Below are 22,614 nucleotides of genomic sequence, written 5' to 3' on the forward strand. Positions count from 1 at the left end.
GGTGGTGGTGATGGTGGTGGTGGTGATGGTGATGGTGGTGGTGGTGATGGTGGTGGTGGTGGTGGTGGTGATGGTGATGGTGGTCATGGTGATGGTGGTCATGGTGATGATGGTGATGATGATGATGATGATGATGAAGATGATGACAGCTAGCATTTACTGAGCATTTGCTATTTGCCTGGCACAATACTAAAAACATAACATGTACTGACTAATTTAATCCTCAACACCTCTAGCAGGTAGATACCATTATTATTTAAGAATTTTACAACTAGGAAACTGCAAAGCCAAGATTCGGCCCAAATCTGAGCCAGTGACCAAACTTCTTCAGAACTAAGCTAAACTACCAACATATAAGGAAAGCTAGTAGCATGAAAGACCAAATATGCACCTCAGAGGAGACAGACAAGCAAGGAACCAGCACTCTGAACTTAAAAATGAACTATAATGTACTCACGGATACATCCTTAAAACAAGAACAGGATACTATGAAAAAGGGAAGTCAAAGGCTAAATAAAGTACAACATTTAACTCAGAGGCTGGAAAATAAAGAGACCTCCCAGAAAGTCAAACAAACTAGACAAAGAGATAAAGAATATGAGAGACAAAGGAAAATCCAGGAGGTCACTGTAACAGAAGTCATAATAAGAGAACTAATAAAATGGAAGAAAATACTTTTTCAAAGAAAGATTGAAGAAAATCTCTCAGACCAAAGGATCTAAGTCTTCAGTCGGTAAGGGTCCCCATTAAGTGTCCAATATAACCAATTAATAATAATTTTAAAAACCTCCCCCTTGGGATATATTCCTGTAAAATTTCAGAACACCAAGAATAAAAAATAGATCCTAAAGGCTTCCTTAGAAGGAAAAAACAGACCATCTATGAATAAACAAGAATCAGTTCAGCACCAGGCTCTGCATCTCAGGTGCTGGGAAGCCCCGAGTCCACAGGACAATGCCTTCTATATTCTCAGGGTGCTGATCTTCAACCAGAAATGGACTCAGAAAGTGGTTTCTAGATAGTTTACCTCCTACATTCCCATTCCTTTGATAATATTGAGAACTTACTCTAACAAAACTAGAAAGAAAACCACAGAATCCAAGAAACAGTGGCCCATCCAAGAAGGGCAATGAAGAAAAGAACCCAGATGACCACTGAGTCACAGGGAGGGAAGCATAATCTCACATGGAAGAGAGCAGGTACACCAGAAGATCAGGGAAGACTCCATGCAAAAGACAGAATGACGAAGGAAACATCTCAGCATATGATGAAAGCCCATTATCCTTTCTAAAAAGAAAAAGAAAAGGTGACCACAAAATCTAGGAAAAGCAAAACGCAGTACAAAGAAACCATGACTCAAAGAAAAAACTAAATATGTAGCCATGTTTTTGAGCCATTGTTGGAGTGCACATTTGCACAAATCCAGAAAGATCTGGAAACAGTGACCTTTGAGTAGTTCAAGCTGTCTGGAAGCCCTGAAATTGTATCTATCTGTAGAGATAAAAATGTTATTCTAGCATATCACATGTCCCAACAGTAACACTATTCATGGATTCTCTTAACTTACAGATTCAAATGAGAGAAACCCAATGGAAAAGTCACTTGGGATTACCAGACAGAATGCAAATGTTTACAATCTCGACACTGTAGTAGTAAAAGGTGAGCTGACATCAAGGAGCTAGGGGTGGAGGAAGGTGAATAGAGTTGAGATACTCACGAAAGTGAACGGATCAAGAAATAAAGTTAACTACATTACTTAAAATCACAAACTGCTGCCAACAAAGAAGCAAAAAGTAGCACAAGGAAGTCAGCAGAATTAGATAACTAAGAAAAATCCTCATGTTTCTTAGCAGAAAGTCAATAAGTAACTTACTAAAGTTGCTCCTGGGTACTGGGAGTCAGGGGGAAGGGGGGCGACGGTTGCTTTTATTAATCATCTTTTCATTTTGACCTGTTATTGTATGCATACTATAAGTAAAAATGTTAAACTCATTCATTAAAATGTTACCTCTCATGTCACTTATTACTAAGCTCTTTCTCTCTGGCATGTTGGCATATCTTGGTACCTAATGATATATCCTACTGTATTTATTGAAGCATATTCTCTTCCAATGGCACTCTTCCTTTAAAAAATGAGGGGGGTAGTTACTACTCCATAGTTTGCTAGTCATAACCATATGACGAAATGAGGTGCAGGCATTATTCAGACTGATTCACAAAGTTATTATCTCTCTCCTCTGCTTTATTCTGCCCTTCACACATCAACTATGTCTCCTCAGTGCAGCAAAATGACGCCATGGTATTGGAATGAAGCCGCAGTCCTCCAAGTCACCAGATGCTAATGTGCAGTAATTACATTTAAGAATCTGATCTACAAATCAAGACTGAATATTAATAAGGTCAGTGGCAAGGAGATATTGATGAGCAAAGCATGGGCTTAAAGTCACAAGAAGAAACAGTACAGATAAACATTTTTAAAATCTTCAAAGCCGGTTTTAAACAATTTAATGAAAAATTAAGTTGTAAGCTAGAGATCTGATTTGGCAATAGCTCATGTTAGGGGAAAAAACTGAGGAGAGGGTTTATAATTAATCAAAAGCTTTAAATGAGGCAAAAGTCTAATGGGGCTGTTTTTAAAAAGCTTACAAAGGAAATGCTAGACTACAGAACCGTCCTACTTCCCTAATCTAAACAACCTTCCTGATGCCCCAAGTGGACTTCTGCATTAAATGACAATGATGCTACTGGCTAGCAGTACAGTTAGGCCAGCAGGAGCAGCCTGATTCAGCAGAACTTGTGAAGTATTTGGATACTTTATTACAAGCATTTTAGAACTCTGTCTTGGAGCATCCAAATCCACTGAGGAACTTAGGCAAGGAGAAAGCGCTGGGCTCCTATTCTGGTTCAATCCTAATTGCTTTGAAGAAAAAGGGTTCCATTGCCAAATAAGGGTTTTAAAACCACTGTTAAAAGCTTTTTGCTGTAATTTTACAAAAGGAGTGGAAAATGGAAAAAATGAAAGTGCTAAAATTAATAATAAGCACGAGACTCAATATGGTTGAAGGAAAGATGAAATGTATTAGATATACCAAAGCTTTCTCTTTTTTTTGCCTCCATCGAATGCTCATCAGCCTTTGGCCAATACAGTGTATGTTCAACTATAAAAAGAAAAAAAAAAACACTTAAAGAATATGTATAAAAAGCTAGAAATAAATGTCATTTTTAAAACTATCTAAAAAGCAAGAAATAATTAGGACTTTTTCTTTTTAATTATCTCTCAATGCGTGAAATCTTCCCTATAACAGGTAAGTCTACCATTCTTGATCCAAGATTTTTAGGAATGCATATGTATGACAGTTCATCCTCAGGCCTCATTACCTTGAGAGCTGAGGCCATAGCAGGAAAAGTTCCATTGCACGCCCCTTGGTCAATTCACCTCTGAAGTACTGTTAACTGCAGGCCTGTCTGAGAAGTGCTGTTAAACAAGGATGTGTTCACAGAGGAGGACCAGAATGGTGAAGGATCTGGAAACACTTCAAAAAGTTCCATTGCACGCCCCTTGGTCAATTCACCTCTGAAGTACTGTTAACTGCAGGCCTGAGAAGTGCTGTTAAACAAGGATGTGTTCACAGAGGAGGACCAGAATGGTGAAGGATCTGGAAACACTTCATACAAAGAATGGTCAAAAGAACTGGGGATATTTAGCCTGCAAAAGAGACGATTAAGAGAAGAATTTAAGTCAGCCAACATGTTCTGAGTCTCTACTTCCACATTCATATTCATATGAGGAAATAAAAAGCTTACATGATAGCAGTTTCCAAATTATTTGTCACGATGTTAAGTGGCATGACAACCAAGAATTTGGACAAAGGAGAGAAACTTAAAAGACAAAGTTGAACTTAACAGAAGAAAAATTGTTCTTCTTAGAAGAATTCAACTGTTGATATTCAGATATTAATTTAGTTATTCATTTAAACAGCATTTATTGAGACCGAATGACTATCAATAATCAAGGAATTATTGGCAAAGATAAATTCGGGATTCAGGTGGTTAGCCACCTGGGGACTGGAGGGAGTTGGCAGGGGGGAAGGGGAGCAGGACAAGAACCATATGGTTGGAAGTAAATTATTATTATTATTATTATTTTTCCTTTTTTTGTCTTTTTTCGTGTCCAGCAATGGACCGCAACCCTCAGTGTCGCGTCTGTATCGGACCGTGACCAGCAACGGGATCGCAACCCTCGGTGCTGCGCCCGCCCCTCGCTCAGCCAGTGAGCGGGAACCGGTCTGTATGTGGGATCCGAACCCTCGGCGGGAGCGCCACCGCGCTCCCAAGCAGCGCACTGTAGCAGTGCACCACCGGGCCGGCCCAGGAAGTAAATTATTATCATTTCCCTAGGTTTTATCTAGGGTAAAGGATTTGAGATACCAACACAAAAGCTAAACAAAACATAAGTTGATAGCAGACTGTGAAACTATATCAAGAATCTAAGATTATGACCAATGAAATTTTGCAATTAACTATTTTTTTTTAAAGGAAGCGATTCTTGAATCAAATATGAGTTAGACTAAATGAGTGGACCTTCGACTTCGAGGTTAAATATACTTGCCTAACTGCCCTTTCTGTACCCCTTCCAATAAAATAGGGAAATCATTTAGGTTGTCACATAAAATATTTTTAAAGACTATTTTAATAACAAAAAAGCAGAAGAGGCAAAAATCTCAGTATATTGGACCTATAGAATACATTTGGCTTTAAGAAGCCACCACTGTCTTTATTTTTCCTACTTTGCTGTGAATGAGTGAACGTCTGCCTGCACCATGCACCGGCATTAGGAATCCACCGGATTACTTCAACTCGAATGTCCCTTCCAAGGAACCACTGTCTTTATTTTTCCTACTTTGCTGTGAATGAGTGAACGTCTGCCTGCACCATGCACTGGCATTAGGAATCCACCGGATTACTTCAACTCGAATGTCCCTTCCAAGGATCATCTAACTGCATATTGTAATTGTTTCCCTAGCAGTAAAAGGGCTAAAAATTTAAAATCCATTGATAAATATCATGGACTTTACCAGAAACAGCACAGTTAACCAGAGAAATGACCATGCCCCTTAATATCTCTGGGTATAATTCAAGAAGACTAAACTTTGATGGTTTCCTTCATTAATGACATCTTACACCAGAGATCCATTCTGCCAAGAAACCTATAGATGCTCTGGATATAGATGTTCTAGCTTCTCTATTGCCAGAGCCCTCTCATTTTATGGTTAAAGAGATCCTCTTGCTTTCTAGAAATCACCTACAGACTGGTCAGAACCCATGATGCAGAGAGGTTTCCTGCAGGGCATAGGACTTGTCTTACTTGCTGTCTCCGTGGTCTGGAGAGAGAAGCATGTCAGGAGCCTAGTCTGGGATTAGGTCAATAAACCCTTCTGAGAACTGCCAAGTACCAGTCTCCTGAGCAGCTGGTTATGATAAAAATCCTAAAAACCTGGATTGTGTGTGACTCCAGGAAGCCTCTTGCCATGATAATTCAAGTTCTTTAGTTATCCCCCAAAGTCAGGCACATTGCAGAGGCTCCATAAACAAAGCAGACTGATTTTTGAAAGATTTTTGACTCCTTATTTTAAAAAATCCAATTCATTAGGAAAAACTTGGCATTGCTTAAATATCAGGAACAAAACATTGCTCCAGATTATTCAAAATATGTTATCGTGGCTCTCAAAACCAATTACAGGAATGTCAATAAATATGAGAATTAAAACTCAATTGCCCTAAAGCAAGAAAAAAAGGGTCAAGTATGGAAAGACTACAAGAGCACTTCAAAAAGTTCATGGAAAGATTTGGATTATCTTCCAATTTCATTTTTCCATGAACTTCTGAAGTACTCTCATACAATGCTGAACCATTCAGAAACAGCTGCTTTATTTATGGACTGACAAAAGCATTAGAAAGCAAATTACAAAAGTGGCTACTAATGTCAACAAATTTACCGATGCAGCTGATACAATGGAAACATTAAAAAGTCAAAAGAAATAGATTGAAAGCTGGAAATCACTATTTAACAGGCACGTGGGCTGAGCTAAATCATTTACTCTTCCTAAGCTTCCAACTCATCAAGTGGACGTAATAGTATGTGTCCTACCTTTAGCGCAGAACTGTCCTCAGGAACAAAGTGCGAGCACATGTGAAAGTGCTTTGAAGACTACGACCCCATTTAGAAATAGAGCGCATTGCTAGTTTTCAAATCTTTGAAGGCTATCAGGCTATCTACCTCTACAAACTCACTCATTTCTTCCCCTCCTTCCTTTCAGTTTTTTAAAAATTTGTCTTACCAAACTTACATGTAAGCACTTTGCAAACACTCTCTCATTTACTGTGAATAATAACCCTACTATCATTTCCCCATTTCACAGAAGAGGAAGCTGAAGCATAGAGAGATCAAACAGCCAGGCAGATGGTCTGGCTCTGCTGTCCTTGCTCTTAACCTCTGCACCACGAGGCTCACCTGAAGTTATCAACGTTTCTGTTTACTAATCCTCAGCCATCTTCATCTGATCAGAATCCACAATACAAATGGTAAAGCAGAAAGAACCTCCCAATCCAAGTGTTAAAAAGGAACCCAAGTGGCTATCTCACCAGAAAAGAATCATTTTTCTTCCTTTCATTTGATTTCCAACAATTCAGGAGACATTTTATGCCTTCAGAATACTGTTAGACTACAGTACAGAATTCCAAGGGGGAAAGTCGCTCCAAGGGTATTCAAAGTCATCTTTTAAAATGCAAATTGAATATTTTTTTTGTACTGTAGAAGACTGTACCTAGCATTTAACTCAGCATCAGACACACATCAGGCACTCTATTTGTTGAAAGATTGAAATTTCTAAATATTTTAATTTATTATCATGCTCAGATCCTATAATTCTCAGAAAAGAAAATCCAAAAACATTAAGTAACAATATTAATCAAGAGCACTACTATGTAAACTTTTAATAATGCATCCTTTTGCACAAAAATGAGAGCATGTGCTCCTGGATTTGTGTTTCAAAACTACATAAAATCTTAAGGACATTGAAAACAATAAACAGACATTGAAAATTGATAAATAACAAGCAGAAATATAAGTTCTGATATTTTCTTTCTGCACCCCAGTGTACAGTCTTGAGCATCTCCCAGAATGCTCAGCTCCCATCACCTGAGAGACCACTGGTGTAGTGAATTTCTGATTTTGGAACAGTTCAGGCTCAGGCTGCCTGGGTTCAAACTCTAGCTTGCCTTTTAACTCAGGGTGACCCAGGGTAAGTCATCCACCTTTCCTGGTCTTCAGTTTCCGCATCTGTGAAATGGAGACCACAACAGTCCCTGCCTCAAAGATGTGACGATGATTAAAATTATGGAATGTGTGAAATGGGCTTAACACAAAACAGACATTCCATGAATGCGGGCCAAACCACAACTGGCATCTAATGCAAACCTCCTGTTCTATAAATGGAGTCAATGAGGCCCAAAGACTATCCAGGCTCACACCTCAATGGCTGACCGGAAGCCACAGGTCTTCTAGCTCAGGACCAGTGCTCTCCAGTGCTCTGTGTACCGCATCCACTAATTCTAAGTAAATGCAACACCCCACTGAAGTGCCCTACCTGTCTACCTTCACAAGGATGATGCTGAAAAAAAAAAAAAGGGATTTGATAACTGTTTGGTATTAAGTCTATTTACTAACTCCCTTTGCTCTATGTTCATAGTGCAATCCACCCTCCAATAACGGCGAGGCGTGTTAACGCAGCTTGGTTCTGAGGCTGGCCCCATCACTCTGCCTGCATACAGGTATGGATGGCAAGAAGATACTGCTGGGAAGCGAGACAGCTATGATTTGTGCATTTCAAAGCACGTACATTTTTCCTTTAAAAAACCAGACGTATACAAAGTACTAATAATAGAATAGGGGTGGAGTGTGAGTGGAGCCATGGATGCTACGAGACTGGCAAAATGTTAATAGCTGTTGTAGGTAGATGACAGCACCACAGGGTTTATTTTTATATTTGCTTTGCTTTGTACATAATTGGAGATTTCTCCATAACAAAGTTTTGTTTTGTAATAAACACTACAGCAAAAGAAAAAAAGATAGTGAGTGCACAGCTCTCATGGATCTCAGGAAATGAAGCCAATACACGGGCAGTCATGAAACTACAGACAACATTTTTTAATGCTGCGTTCTTTTCACTGTCAACTGGCAATTGCAAGTATATGCACGTTCCTCAATAATAACAATCACAAGAACTTTTTCCAAGTATTATAAAAACATGCTAGAATGAGATGGCTGTTAAGACACATACTGAGGACCTTGAGTATTTCACTGGGATTAGGTGGACTTGTATGCGCCGCTCACCCACGTAAGACAAGAAAGACAAACATCCCCCTTCTCCTGTAAGTGCTCCTGTCACCCTTCTTGGACCTCACCCACACACAGGTGAGGTTTTCCTTAAGAAAACAAGCTTTGTTTTCCATAAGGAGGGCCAGGCCTCCAAAGGATCAGATGGTGAGCTGTGGCAAAGATCTCAGTTCCCTGAGTCCTATCACCCCTTCGACCTACCCTCAGCTGGGTCACATGTTCACACCCAACCCTGGAGAAAGACCTCAGCATGGAGCTGGGACTGCAAACTCTACCTGACTGACACCTCCATTCCCAGAATAAAAGGAGATTAAGACTCAAACCTTGACCTTGAAAAGAAGGAGCACAATACAAACACCACCTTTCAGTGATTCTACCTGGTCTCGTCCACCTGACACTTGAGGGCCTTCTACACTCTGGGTGAGCCTAAGAAGAATCAGATACTGTCTCCGTTCTTAAGGAGATCACATTCTTACAGAGGAGTCGGATACAGGCATAACCAACCCAAGCACCAGATGATAAGAACTAGAACAGAGGTAAAATCAGAGTTATGCGAGCAGAGAAAGGGAAGTCCACCTCATTGGCAACACTTTGTATGGGAGACAGTGAACAGGCACAGAAGGGATTCTGAACAGCTGACAGCCAGAGAAGGGCATTCCAGGTAAAGAGCACAAAAAAGTCAAGGCATTTTTTTCTCTCATAAATACACAGGCAGCAGTCTTTCATTCTGCAGCACTTTTCACAAAAAGAATTATGATGGAAGAGACAACTCCTAAGAGATTTAGACTCCAACTATTTGGGGTGTTAATTAATTAACTTTGCAGTTCTTTAGTACATGTGAAGGTAAGAAGATAACTCAAAAATAATAAATGAACAGATTTAGGAGATCCAGGTGCCTGCAAAAATGCCCAAGAAACTCTTGTTCCATTTTCGGTTCAGAGAGGAAATAAAGGAAAACAGGCAGGAGGTATTACGCAAATTAAAAGTGTAATCTTCCCGGTACTCAATTCTGCAAAAGCAGTCTTGTTTCTCTCATGTTTTATATATCAAGAAAGGCTGGTCCAGATTGAATCAGTATGAGTGTTTTTCAAAAATAATCAAGTGGAAGCCAGGAAGCACGCAGTAATGAAGGACCTCTAGCAAAATTGCCATGCACAAGAGAACTGGGAACTCACACATGAGCTGCATGGGCTGCTACAGCCAGCATGGAGCGATCCTGCTGCCCTCCTGGGTGCCCGAAGATCACAAGGGAAACCAGGCACAGAGAGTGACCAAAGAGCCACAACCCAGGAAAGCAGAACAACTTGACACCATGGTGCTCTCTCCCAGTGAGGGAACAGTCACTCAGTGATTCACATGAGCGTCTGATCCTCCAACGTGGGGGGGCTCTTCCAGCGACCCGGTGGAAACTCTGGTCAAAGATGCCACGGAACCAGATGAATGCACTGAACAGAGCTCATACAGAGTGACCTTGGCAAGGGTAGGGGACAGAGGCAGGTCTATTCCAGGTGAAACTGCCAATTCTTTCAGAAGCGTTTTGGTTTAATTGCTTTCCTTCTTTGTTTTTTGTTTGTTTATATAAACAAACAAACAAAATGTTTATTTTCCATCAACCTTCTCTCCATTGTGCTTAAGAGCCTCCTTTCCACACTGTGTGTGGAAGAGCAGCTTAAGATCACTCAGTGGTTGTTCCTACCCATTCAATGGCCTGAGCAGCCTTCAGTAGGGACCTGCTGAATAGGCCCAGAAGGCATCTGCGTGCCTTTAGACCAGCCCGCGACCGCAGGTGGAGCAGCAGTAACCTTAAGAGCTGCAGCAGTCCCTTCACCCTGCAATTCCTCCTTGGTCACAGCCTTTTCCGTAGAGGCCTACTCTTCCTGTTCAGTCTCTTCAGGACCTCTGCAGAAGTAGAGATCAGGCCTGACCACCCACGGGGGTCCATGGGCGATGGTGCCACGTATGCACAGCACTTCTTGGCCGCATCCACCACCTTAGGGCCACTGAGTGAGCTCCCTTGTCACATGCGATGGCAACATCCACATAGTGCAGAAGAGAATCTGTGTTACACAGAGTAGTGGCAGTCAGGTTAACACAAGATGCCTCTGTGAGAGGCTGGGGGTCAGCCCTAGGATCAGTAACCACCAGAAGACACAGCTCCCAGAAGGCGGCCTGTCTGATTAGTGAAGGTTCCAGAAGTGAAGCGGCCAGCAATAGGAGCGGCTCCAGTGGCAGCAGAAAACCTCAGCACAGCCCGCTGGCCAGTATTTCTGGAGGATATGACACTGACATCAGCAGAGTTTTCAATGGCAATGATGGCACGAGCTGCCAGCAGAAGCTTCTCCCAGGTCCTCTTCAGATTTATGATGTGAATGCCGTCACTATTTCTTTTGTAGACGTTCCATTTGGAAGTCAAGGTTGTGGCACCTAAGTGGGTCCATGCTGCAAGAAACTTGAGAGCACCCTCTTCCTTCATTTGCTGAATACTGAGGGCTCCAAGTATTGTCAAAGGTTCCTTTTAAGTTATGATGGGAATCCAGAACAAGCCATACAGACCCCTCTCTAGGTAGAACAGAAAGCACTTTTTCTTCTTTGACGAGACGATATTCTGTTGCTTACTCTACACCTCCACTTAAAGATTAGATGAGCATCTCAGACTCAATGAATCCAAAGCCATAAGCCCGACCCATGCCCCGCCCCCAAATCCTGAGCCCCTCATAGCTCTCCCCATCTCAATGCATAGCAGCAACTCTATGTTTCCTCTTGCTCAAGCCAAAATCCTTGGAGTTGTCCTTTTCACTCCTCTTCCCCACTCTGCATCAGCCAATACTGTTGGTTCTACCTTTAAAATACATCCAAAATCTGAGCCCTTCTCAGCACCTCTGCCGCTACCACTCTGGTCCAAGCCACCATCATCTCTCACCTAAAATACTGCAGTCGAATCCTAATGGGTCTCCTCCCTTCTTCCCGTGGCACACCACTCCCTCCGATTTATCATCAACACAATACAGAGTGATCCCTTTTGAAACTCAAGTCAAATCATGTCACTTTTCTACCCAAAGCCTTCCAATGGCTCCCACTTCATGCTGCACAAGCCAAAGTCTTTGCAATGGTCTGTAAGGCGGCTCTAAATGAGCCCTCTCCCCACCCCACCCCCACCCATTACTCAGTCCTCAACTCATACTATTCTGTTCTTCTGTCTCCTGTACCCGCTTACTTGCCCTGCTCCAGCCACCCTGGCTTCCTCGATGGTCTGTGAATCCACCAACCAATCCTACACAAAGCTATCCCCTCACTGCATTGGGCCAGGTGTTGTTATCTGGATGATGCATGCCCTCATCACCCTTTTATAATTGCAACCCACACACCCACTCTCTAATACTCCCATCACCTTGTCCTGTGCTCTGTTTCTCTCTAGCATTTATCATATTCCAATAAACTATCACTTCCATAATTATTACTATTACTGTTTTTCACCAGCACTTGTGGATGGAAGCTTCACCAAAACAGGGATTTTTGTTTGTTCTGTTCTGGAAGACTCCTGGTCCATAGAGGGCACTTAATATGTTTGTTAAATGAGCAGATCAAACGGGATATGAGGTGAGTCAGAAAGGGGTATTTCAGAACTCACAATCTTGGAAGTGGAGCATTCCATACGGCCACAGGTGTGCACTGTGGGGTGGTGGAGAAGGAGAATCATGGGAGAGGCCTGGAGCAGGGAGGCAGGCCTGCTGCTGACAGGCTCTCAACATCCTAGAACAGTTAAGCTGCACAGGACCACAGAAGGTAGAGTGAGAAAGAAAACCATGATCCACATGTGTAAATCTTTGAGGAGTACACAACCACATCCTGGAGATCAACAGCTACCCGTGGCTTTAAAAAGAGATCTATATGATATATTTACATGTATAATATATACATATATGAGGGGTCATCAAAAAGTTCATGGAAGGATTCATATTAACTTTTAATTACATTTTCCCACAAACTTTTTGAAGTACCTCCTATTTATAAAAGTATACCTGTATTTACTTCAAAATAAAATTTGAAAACTCTTGGTATAATATAGACTACAAGTTGCACAATGAATATTACTGCTCCAGGCAAAGGAGAATCACAGCAAGTTCTAAGGAAGTGATAATATACAACCATGAGTCACTATGTGGGGTCCTCCAACTGCCTCTCTCCACAACTTCCATATCCCAGTTTTCCTAAAATATAGACCACCACCCTTCGCACCAGGTCTGCTGGTTTAAAATGGTGTAATCTGGGACTGCTCCAGACCTACCCTATCAGTCTTTGATGGAGTCCAGCCCCTGTTTTAACAAAGCCTCCCAAGTAATTCTTACACTAAAGTGCGTGAACTATATGATCACCAACTCATTCTTTCATTTACTCAACAAATACTCGATGAGCACTCATTATGTGCCAGGCTGTACTGTTCCAGGGGCCAGAGATGAAACAGAGAGCAAAGCTGACCAAGCAGATGTTAGTTTACCCAGTTGCTGTGTAATCCACATGGAGGAGGAGAATGTGAAGCAGGGGCAATGGGATAGCACAGTAATTCAGATACGAGTTATCAAGGGCCTGGATTAAGATAAGAAGGAAACAGATAAGAAACACATACAGAGGAAAAATGATAGAAACCTGTGGCTGACCAGATATTCAGATGAAGGCACCAAGAGAACTCCCCAGCTTGAAGCCCAGACAAAGGGAAAAGAGGGAGACATGGTGGGAACAACGAAGAGCTGGGCTACAACACACTGAATCCCAGGTGTGGCAGGACGGCTCAGCGGGCACAGCTGGAAGCAGCTGGACCTTCGGACTGCAAACCCCCACTGAACTTCAGGGATGGAGACAGAGATCGGGATGCTCTCTGCAGCTCGATGACAGCCCAAGCTATCTTAATCCCTTTCTTGCAACTATATTTTTAGTTTAATGCATTCTTAATCTCGCTTTCTAGGGTTTCCTCAAAGTTCTTAGTGGGAAAAATTAATTCATTCCAATGAAATATATGATGGCATGTTCATTTTTTAACTTACTTATTTTATCCAGCCTAAGTATATAATATAAAATAAGCTTAGGAGTGATGAGCATGTGAACCGTCTTTTCCTAATATGTATATTAAAATTAAAATAGTGTGAGTTTTACAAATTATAAGGACAACAGTGATAATTAAACATCACAGCAACCAAAACTGGAGAAGCTGAAATAACCTTGAGTTATTTATGACAATAGGGATAAATCGAATTAAGTGAAACCAGTGTGCAAATATCTTGTTCTGACACCACAGACTTGCAGTCAATATAATTACCTTTGCAGAGGGTTTAGTTATGTCCATGACAATCACTAAAAGCAGGCTGGGGCTAAGCTGAAATTCTCATTTGGTTATCAGCCATAATAACAGAAGCTTTAGCTAGCAGTTACACTTGCCCTCTGTAAACTCACTCTTTGTGGCTATATTCTAAACACAGGCTTGCTTCACATTTTTTTCTCCCAAACTAACTGCCCAGATTCATGGTAACCATTTAAAAATGTAACGTGAAGGAGCAAACTAATAATTAGTACTAGGAGTTCTTTCTGCTCCTTTTTCCTTTGAAAATTTAAGCAGCACTTCGTTAACAAGTAATCTTGAGGTTGGACTCTTAGTGATTCAGCAAGGTAACTGATAAACAACAGTTAACCATTAGTCTGGGCACTGAATTTGAATGACTAGACTTCCTGAAAGCAGAGGTTTCTAATTTCACCACGGTGCCACGGTCCTTTAACACTCTGAAGTGAATCAATAATGTGGCAAGTTATCAATGAGCCCCATTACACAGAACCTTGAAAACGCCACAGAAATCCGAAGCACAAAGCATTACAGTAGCATTTTTATTTTAGAGGAAGGCATGCAATTTAAGTCCCTCTGCCAACTCGAGGAAGAGGGAAAGATACCTCTCTCTACTGAATGTCATCCCATCATCAGTAAAGAGCAACCAGAAAGTCCTGAATAGTGCAGGTGAGACAGGGTTTTTCACCTTCTGGTTCTTGCCATTCTTGTCTCAGTGCTCAAAGACATCTCTGGTTCCTGCCCAGCTCCAAAGAGCTAAGTCTGGAAATAACAAAGGAGAGGGAGCAAAGGAGGAGTGGTTTGCAAAGCAATTGCAGGTGTTGGATTACAGGTTAAGATTTCCTCTCTTTTAAAGACCTCCTGTGGGGATATAAACACCTTGGTAGATGAAGTGCTATCAGATTTAAAATATTAAATGCATACCGTTCCCCAATGCTCTTGAGCCACAAGTAACAAATCCTCTTTCCCCTTGGCTGCAAATAAAACTAAAACATCTTTACTGTTCCTCTACATCCACACTCACTGAGCTAGGCTTGACCTGGTTATTCCTACCTACAGAGAATGGGGAAAGAAGCCATTTCTTTAACACTCCTTCTGGTCTAAGCATCTGGTTTTCAGCATGGTCTGAGCATTTGATTACAGCTCTAACAATTTTATCAATAATCTTAGGCAACGATAACATCCCATTTGCTCTAGCACCTGACATGAGGCGGTTTTGGCTATTATTATTATTGTATCATTGTCATTATATTATTTTAACTGAAGCTTGAAAAGGTTAGAAAACTTGTCTGCAGTCAAGCAGATAATAAGTGACACAGGCGGGACCTACACCCAGGTCTGTTTAACTCAAATCTGCCCCTTAACCACTAAAAACATAAGATAGTTCAGAACTGCAAGAACATTCCTCCCTAAGTTACCCTTGAGACAACCTTGCCTGTGTTATTCTGACATAAGAGCCAGAAACCGGTTCCAGCTGTAAATCACCTCATTGAAGAAATAACCCATTAAATCATTTCACGTGGGGGGATGGGGTTGTCTCTAACCCAAGTCACACCAAAGTCCACTGGCATGGGGCAGAGTCTGGGCCTCTTCCTCTCCTGCCTCTTTTCTCCCTCCTTCTTCACCCACACCTCGTCCCACCAGCGGTTCAGAATTTCATCCACACCACAGACCCCTTCTCACCAGCACCCCCTTGCCTCACAGTGGCCGGTGCGACAGCTGTAGGGCAGGAGAAAGGAGAAGCAGAATGGAAGAGACCTATTTTTCTACAACCTTCGACTTCCAGGCTGACAACGGATACCCACACACGTGGCCACAAAAAGACAATGATGTCACTGCTCCATTGACCTGGTTTAAGAGATTAACTGTGGTCTGCTCTCCAAGGTCGATACTCTCTTGTTGTGTGAACTCCGTGTCACACACAGGGGCTGAGTAGTGAGGAGACGGTACCATGCATCCTCCGCCACCACGGAGGAGCAGGAGCATGCCTTGCCAGTGTAGGAGTCTGGCCACGCGTGCCCCACCCAGGGCCGCCTTCTCTAGGGACCACCCCTTCCTGTCGCCCCCATAGAGGTGGCCATGTGTCTTTACACTGCTTTAGCACCAGCTGTCACTAGCTCGGGGGCATTTCACCAGGCCGGCCCGGCCCTAGGAAATTCTAAAGTATAGAATTTAATAAATAAGGGCCGGCCCGGTGGCGCACTGGATAGTGCGCCGCTTGGGAAGCGCGGTGGCGCTCCCGTCCGAGGGTTCGGATCCCACAAACCGACCGGCTCCCGCTCACTGGCTGAGCGAGGCGCGGGAGCAACACCGAGGCTTGCGATCCCGTTGCCGGTCCCCGGTCCGGTACGGGGGCAACACTAAGGGTTGCGATCCGTTGCCGGACTCGGAAAAAAAAGACAAAAAGCCAAAAAAAAAAAAAAAAAGAATTTAATAAATAAAATAAAGCCAGGGTTGAGATCCACTATACCAGACTGAATCCACTGAGTTTCCCAGTGTAGTCAAGAAAAGCAAATTCAAAACATTAGGTGCTTTCCCTGAAAATCACAAGAGACTTACAGAAGGCCCCTCAGAGGCCATGTAGTTGGGTCACAGTATGTTGTTCCATGTTTTAACACAATGAAATGTGAAGCCCAAAAGCGTGAAAGGCCTTGTTCAGGGTGACTGCTATGGTTTGAATATTTGTCCCCTCAAAACTCATGTTGAAATTTATAAATTACCCAGTCTCAGGTATTCTGCTATAGCAGCACTAATGGACTAAGACAGTGATACACAGAATTACTGGGAGTGCTGGAGTTAGAACTAATTTCCCTAGTCCACAAGGTTTTGTGTTTGTCTAACTTCTGTAAATCACATCTTTTACACAAAATTAGGAACCCTGTTATTTAAAGCATTCTGTTATCCAAATAATTATCTCCTAAGTGTATCTGTATTGAGATTTTGTATTCCTGTACAAAGCCTTCTTGAAGTGAGCAGATTTACAGTTTAAACACAAGTCTAAGCAAAATCCAGTAGAGAGGGCAAAGCTGCCAGCAAAATGAACACTGCAATTCCTAAAGGCAGATTGTGGAGTTCTAAGTGAGACAGAATAGAGAAGTTACTGAATTTGGAGAGATGGTGTGGAATAGAGGCAGTAGCAGAAGGTAGGGAGCTAACTTCAGGTAAGCCCTAAGTAACTACAGTGCGATTTAAATGACTTCTGCAGAAAAAAAAAAAAAAAAAATGATACTCTTCCACCAACATGCCATGGCACCACTTGAGTTTTCCGACTGAATTTTAGTTAAAAATGAATCATTAAGAGTAACCTAAACAAAAGGAAATATGCTTGGAAGAGAACACACTGAGTTATTGCCCACTAACAGAAAATAAAATGGTGTGTCGTATCTTTTGCAACTGGATCACTGGAGAAAAGTAAGGTCCCGCAAAATAGAAGCAATGGCTAAGTTTTGGTGGGATGAAGGTGAGAGCTCAGATTCTGGTACTGCTAAAGAGAGAGAGCCTGCACAGCCAGCCATGGCAAGAGAGCCTGGAGGAAGGAAGAGGAGGCGCCAGAGAGAAGGGTTCTAGGTGAACCCCCAAAACGCACTTGGCCTACTTCCGTTTCAACAGGTCTGATCTTCACAGTTGCGTTCTTCCTAATAGGATATTCTCACGTTGGCCACCTTGAATTGCAAGCCAACATTCTACGGCCTTTCTAGAAACATCATTGTGCTTTCACCTTACATCAAACAGTCTTCATAACACATTCTGTTTTTCCTGTCCCTAATCTGTCAAGCTCAGGTAGAAATCATAGGTTTTCTTCTCTTAACAGCACCATAGTATTCCCTCTGAAAAAACTGAAAACAAAAGAGTTAGGTTACTAACACCAACATGCCCAGGAAAGTAACTGTTTTGCTACTCCCAGGAGAATTCCTCCCTGAGAGTGGTAACTGAACACTAGTCACAACCAATAGAAGGTGCTTTTCAAGGATGCTGCTTCTGGAGGGTATGCCACCACAGCCTTGCTGTGACATGGATTTTCCAATTATGGATCCTATGAATCACAGATACAAAAGTTATAAAGCAGCAAAACATGGCTACCTTTTCAAAATGCCCTTAAAATTTATTCCATACTTTCACAATAAAAAAAATCGGTTTGGGATTAACAATACTCCAAGAGTACGTGGTGCGTGTCTGGCACAAGCACAGCATCCATAAATGTGTTTAATGGTTAATGTTTGTTGCTCAAATGAGTGAATGAATGAGATACTGTCTTTTTTAATTTGTCTTCTGCACCTAGGCACTTAAAGTCTCTTATTTACCTTCCTCTCTCTACATTTCCCTTCTCTGTGTCAATGTTTCACTGTCTATGTCACCAAATGCCCCTCTCCACAGTCTTTGTCACCAAACATCAAACAGAAGGACCAAAGATGGCTTCTGTTTACGGCATCGGTAAACACTGATAGCAAATCGAATCACAAATGTCCCAACTCTCTCGTTTCTCCAGATTAAAATGTTTCAGCTAAAATACTCTCTGCCCACTTTATACCTCACTCTTTGAGTTGTTTGTTTGGGTTCATACTTTCAAATCTGCTTGATTCACTTCCTCTTGAATCACAGTCCCACTTCTGCATAGTCTAAAACTGCTCAGGTCTAAGAGGATCCTCTTGAAGGATATGTGTTGAGGAGGCTGAATCTGTCTACTCCCACCTTAACCAACAGGCAGCCTTTACTTTCCCAACTCAAGTTACACTAGGCTCCAATAAGGCGACCCCAATTTTCACAGTATGCTTTCCACAAGTACTTCTAAGTGATTCCAATTTATTCCCTCAATTGCTTGTATTCACACTACATAAATGTTCTTTTATAATGGAATCCTCACTAAGATAAGGCACGAGTCTACTTATGAGGGTGAAGCCCTCGTGGCCTAATCACGTCTTAATATTGTTTCTATGGCAATTAAATTTCAACACGAGTCTTGGAGGGGACAAACCTGCCAATGTAAATAAAACATGTCCTCATGTTGGAGCACTCCATCATGCCTAGGTTCTCAGTGTCCTATGCCAGCTTACTTCTTCCACGGTGAGTCCACACTCTTCTTGGCACCTTCACCCCCTACCTCTCTTCTACACCCTTTTCAAGAATTCTTCAAATGCTTAACATAATCATCTATTGGTCAAATGGCAATGAGCACCTTTCTTGCTCCAAATTTGCTTCTCCTGAAACCCTTACTCTAGATTCTTTGTGCACCTTAATACTCATCATTTGAGAGGATTCACTGCCTTTATCCAAGCATGTGGGGTCTGCACACTTGGTAGTATTTATGCTTGAAGTCCTCCATTAAAAATGGCTGGGAAGCTCAATATAGCATGCACAGGAGCTGGAACAGACAGGTAATGGGTAACGGGTAAAGAGAAAAAAGGGAGGGTTATTGTTACTCTTCCATTCAATATAGACACTTCAGTGTCACAAGAACAACAATATAATGCATATTAAGTGGATCAGACCTCAAGCCAATACATCTGAACCCTTTTTGTATGTGGTCATACCCACGGATATTAAACCCTGAAAGTAAAATAAGATCCAACTCTTTGTAAGAATCCAACTTAGGAAAAATTGAATTCATCCCATTTATTTAGGGGGTATCCATGATGTGCAAATCATTAAACAAATATTTTATGAATATCTATTATTTTAAGACACTTTGCCAGCTGTTGGGAATAGAGAAGACATAGACTCCCTGCCCTCAAGGATCTTTCAATTTAGTGGGAATACAGTTAGATAATAGGACATACCAACACCGTGATAAGTACAATCCTGAGGACAGAGAACGTGAAGTGTCTCCTAAGCCCGATTAGGATCCAGTCAGGAGAGCGCATTCCCAGCACAGGAGAAGGGCATATACAAAGGCCAGGTGTGGGCATGAGGAAGGAGGGCAAGGCACTGGGCCTGGTGCTCTGGGGGCTGCACAGCACTAACACACACACCTTACAGACCTCCTGGGGGAACACTCTAAGTGCAGAGACAGAGCCAACTCAGACCATGGCAAGCTCTCCAACCAGCATCCTGAGCAGCGTGGTTAACCAGGTCAGAAAAGAGACAGAACCCCAAAGACGACATGGAGGTTGGAGAGTGGAAGAGAGGATCTGACCCAGCCACAGACGAATGATTACACAGGATGGAAGATGCTCCCCGCCACAGCAATGACCTGAACCGAGCTGTAAATGGACAGAGAATAGGCATGTTCCAGGGTGAGTAGAGACAACAGAAGAACCATCTAGAACAGTGAGAAAGGGAAGGTGGTTAAGGCACTGATTAGCTTTGGAATCAGGTAACGCCTGTGTTAGTAGAATAACCAAGACACATGAATGCACTTCTTGAAAAATCTTATAAACATGACTACATGGTACAATGGAAAGAATACTCGCCACTGTCAAGAGATGGACTACTGGTTTGCTGTGAGGTTACCATTCCGCCTAATGAGGTGGGTGGAAAGATGCAGTGTTCACACAGGAGCTGAGAAATAAATTTAGCAGTTCACAACCATCATTCTTTTTCTTCTTTTTTAAAAGAAATAAGACGACATATTTTTCTGTGTGCACTGCCTATAGAAAAAAATATTGTTTTGTGAAATACTTGCTTCAGATAAGTAGACACAGATATGTGTTGTGTTTGATCAAGGTGTAAAATGTGTTTCTTACTGTGGGGTTAACAGTCAAACAAGTTCGAAAAGCACAGGACAAGAGGATTTGTAAGATTTCTTCAAATTCTAAGATTCTGAATCACCTAGGCTTTAAATTCTAACCTATTTTAGAGGTGAATAAATCAATTTAGATATGAATTCTGGCACAAAATTAAACAAATCACGGGCAAAACTTAGATAGATCAGATAATTCAAAATTTAACATTGTCCAAAACAATACCCCTTAATTCAATTCAATTTGACAAAAGTCTCCAGGAAATAACTATGCCTCACATATGTTGCAATACAGACACACCTGCATTCAGGGCAAAGTTCTAGTCTTATGAAGGGCTTTCACTTTAAGGCAGATTCGTAGGCAGAGGAACAATGTTCTACACAAATTTTTATTTAAAACCTACTCAGTAAGGTAGGATTTTTATGTTTCACTTTAAAAAAGTCTAATGCCAACCTTATTTTTAACACCTTTACCAACAGCAAATCCTAGCAACCTATTGATTGTATGCGACACATACTTCTGAAACCCTTTACTGGAACAGGTGGCTCTTAACTACTTGTGGATTCTGACCCAATACATCCACATATGATTCATTCCCCTCCGCCTATGCCATTTTCAAAAAGCTATCATCCAAATAAGGACATCTCCTTCAGGACTTCAGAAGCACACGGACAAGCAACATACATTAAATACTAAGTACCTGCCTGTTGGACAAGTCGTTTTCCCAGACAGACAAGGGGTAATTTATGAACATATGCATGAACACGAATGGAAACAAAAATCATTAATGTTGGCGATGTGCAAGAGCTGAACAATCAGGTTTGGTTTTTAGATTTAAAAAAACGACTTGTATATGAGTCCATAGGGACAGTTGTACCAGTTGAACTTATTCTGGGGACTCTCTCATTTGAAGAAATCCAGACTCCATATGGACATGATCTCAGGTATTTTCACCATCACTGCTATAAGGTAGGTGGGAAAGGTCAGTTATCAAAGCTGGAGCACAAATAGCTAACCTGAGTTGCCCACTTACTAGACTTTTGTCTCTTCTACCAGGTCTAACCACTAAAGCATCCTCCCCCCTCCCCCTCCCCGTTTATGCTTGGCATGTGAAAGGCCCTCAATAAATACTTTCCAGTTCTTCTACGAATGCTAATTCAAGGTCAAGAGAATTCCCAAACCCTGTAAAATTGAAACTCATCCTGGGCTGTTATTGAGGATCTGTGGAAGGTGCCAGGCCAACAGCCACCGATTAACTTCCTGCCCGCACAGTGCCAGCTACTCTGCCCCACCAGAGAAAAACTCCTCACACCTCTAGTTGCCATCAAGGCTACCCAGACAATGCCTCGCGGGCACTTTACAATCGGAAAGACTTTTAGAGGTCATCCCATCTCACCCCCTGATTTTACAGGGACTGAAACTAAGGTAGAGCCTCATGTGCCTCGCCCAAGGTCACCAGCCTGAGGCCCGTCAGTCTCTGGTGGCCAGCTCATACGAACTAAACACGAGCCAAGTTGCCTCTTTCTGCCCGGTACTTAAGCACCCCACGCTGCCACTTGCGGTGACCAGAGCCACAAAAGACCCAGCCGGTGAACCTGTGGCACCCAGGCGTGCCAAAGTAGGCAAAATCCTCCGAGTCTGAGGTCTCCAGGAACGTGAGGGCTGGCAGGGTTTTCGGAGAAGGTGGGAGCAGGCCAGGGATGGAGAAGAAAAGAGAATCCCCAGCGCCCACAGCCCGGGAGGAGGGGACCCTCTCCCCGCAAGCCTCCCCAGAGGCCCCGAAGGGACCCGCACCCCACCTCCCCCCAGCGGCAAGCCGGGCTCACCGGGTGCGCAGCGCCTGCCACGCGGCGTCGATGTCGGCGTAGAGGTTCTTCTCAGAGGGCTTGCCCGAGCTGACGCCGTAGCCCGAGTAGTCGTAGGAGAAGATGTTGCAGTTGATGCGCGAGCCGAGGCCGATGTAGAAGCTGCACATCTGGCCCAGGTCCACGGCGTTCCCGTGCGAGAAGAGCAGCGTGTAGCGGCTGGAGGGCGCGCAGCGCACGAACATGCAGCCCAGCCGGTTGTCCCGGGCCGTGCGCGAGAAGAAGACCTCGACGGCGTCCAGCTCGCGCTGCGAGTACTGCCAGTCGGCGCGCTCGCTCAGGTGCAGGCTGCACGCGCCGGGCCCCGCGCCCGAGCCCTCCTCGGGCTGCTGCGGCGCCGGCTGGGCC

The 22,614-nt window shown here is 42.8% G+C and overlaps 1 protein-coding gene across 1 annotated transcript in view; it reads right to left on the reverse strand.

Moving 5' to 3' along the window:
* The window catches only part of LOC103606415 (alpha/beta hydrolase domain-containing protein 17C), a 57,722-nt gene extending 35,114 nt beyond the window's left edge, over nucleotides 1–22,608 (reverse strand). Inside the window, exon 1 of the mRNA XM_008591016.1 lies at nucleotides 22,228–22,608. Within this exon, the coding sequence (XP_008589238.1) occupies nucleotides 22,228–22,451 (224 nt within the window). The 5' untranslated portion in view covers nucleotides 22,452–22,608. The remainder of the gene's footprint in view (nucleotides 1–22,227) is intronic.
* Between the last annotated feature and the right edge of the window lie 6 nt (nucleotides 22,609–22,614).

The sequence above is a fragment of the Galeopterus variegatus genome, unplaced genomic scaffold (assembly GCF_000696425.1).
Source record: "Galeopterus variegatus unplaced genomic scaffold, G_variegatus-3.0.2 Scaffold6563, whole genome shotgun sequence".
In the NCBI taxonomy this organism is placed as follows: Eukaryota; Metazoa; Chordata; class Mammalia; order Dermoptera; family Cynocephalidae; genus Galeopterus; species Galeopterus variegatus.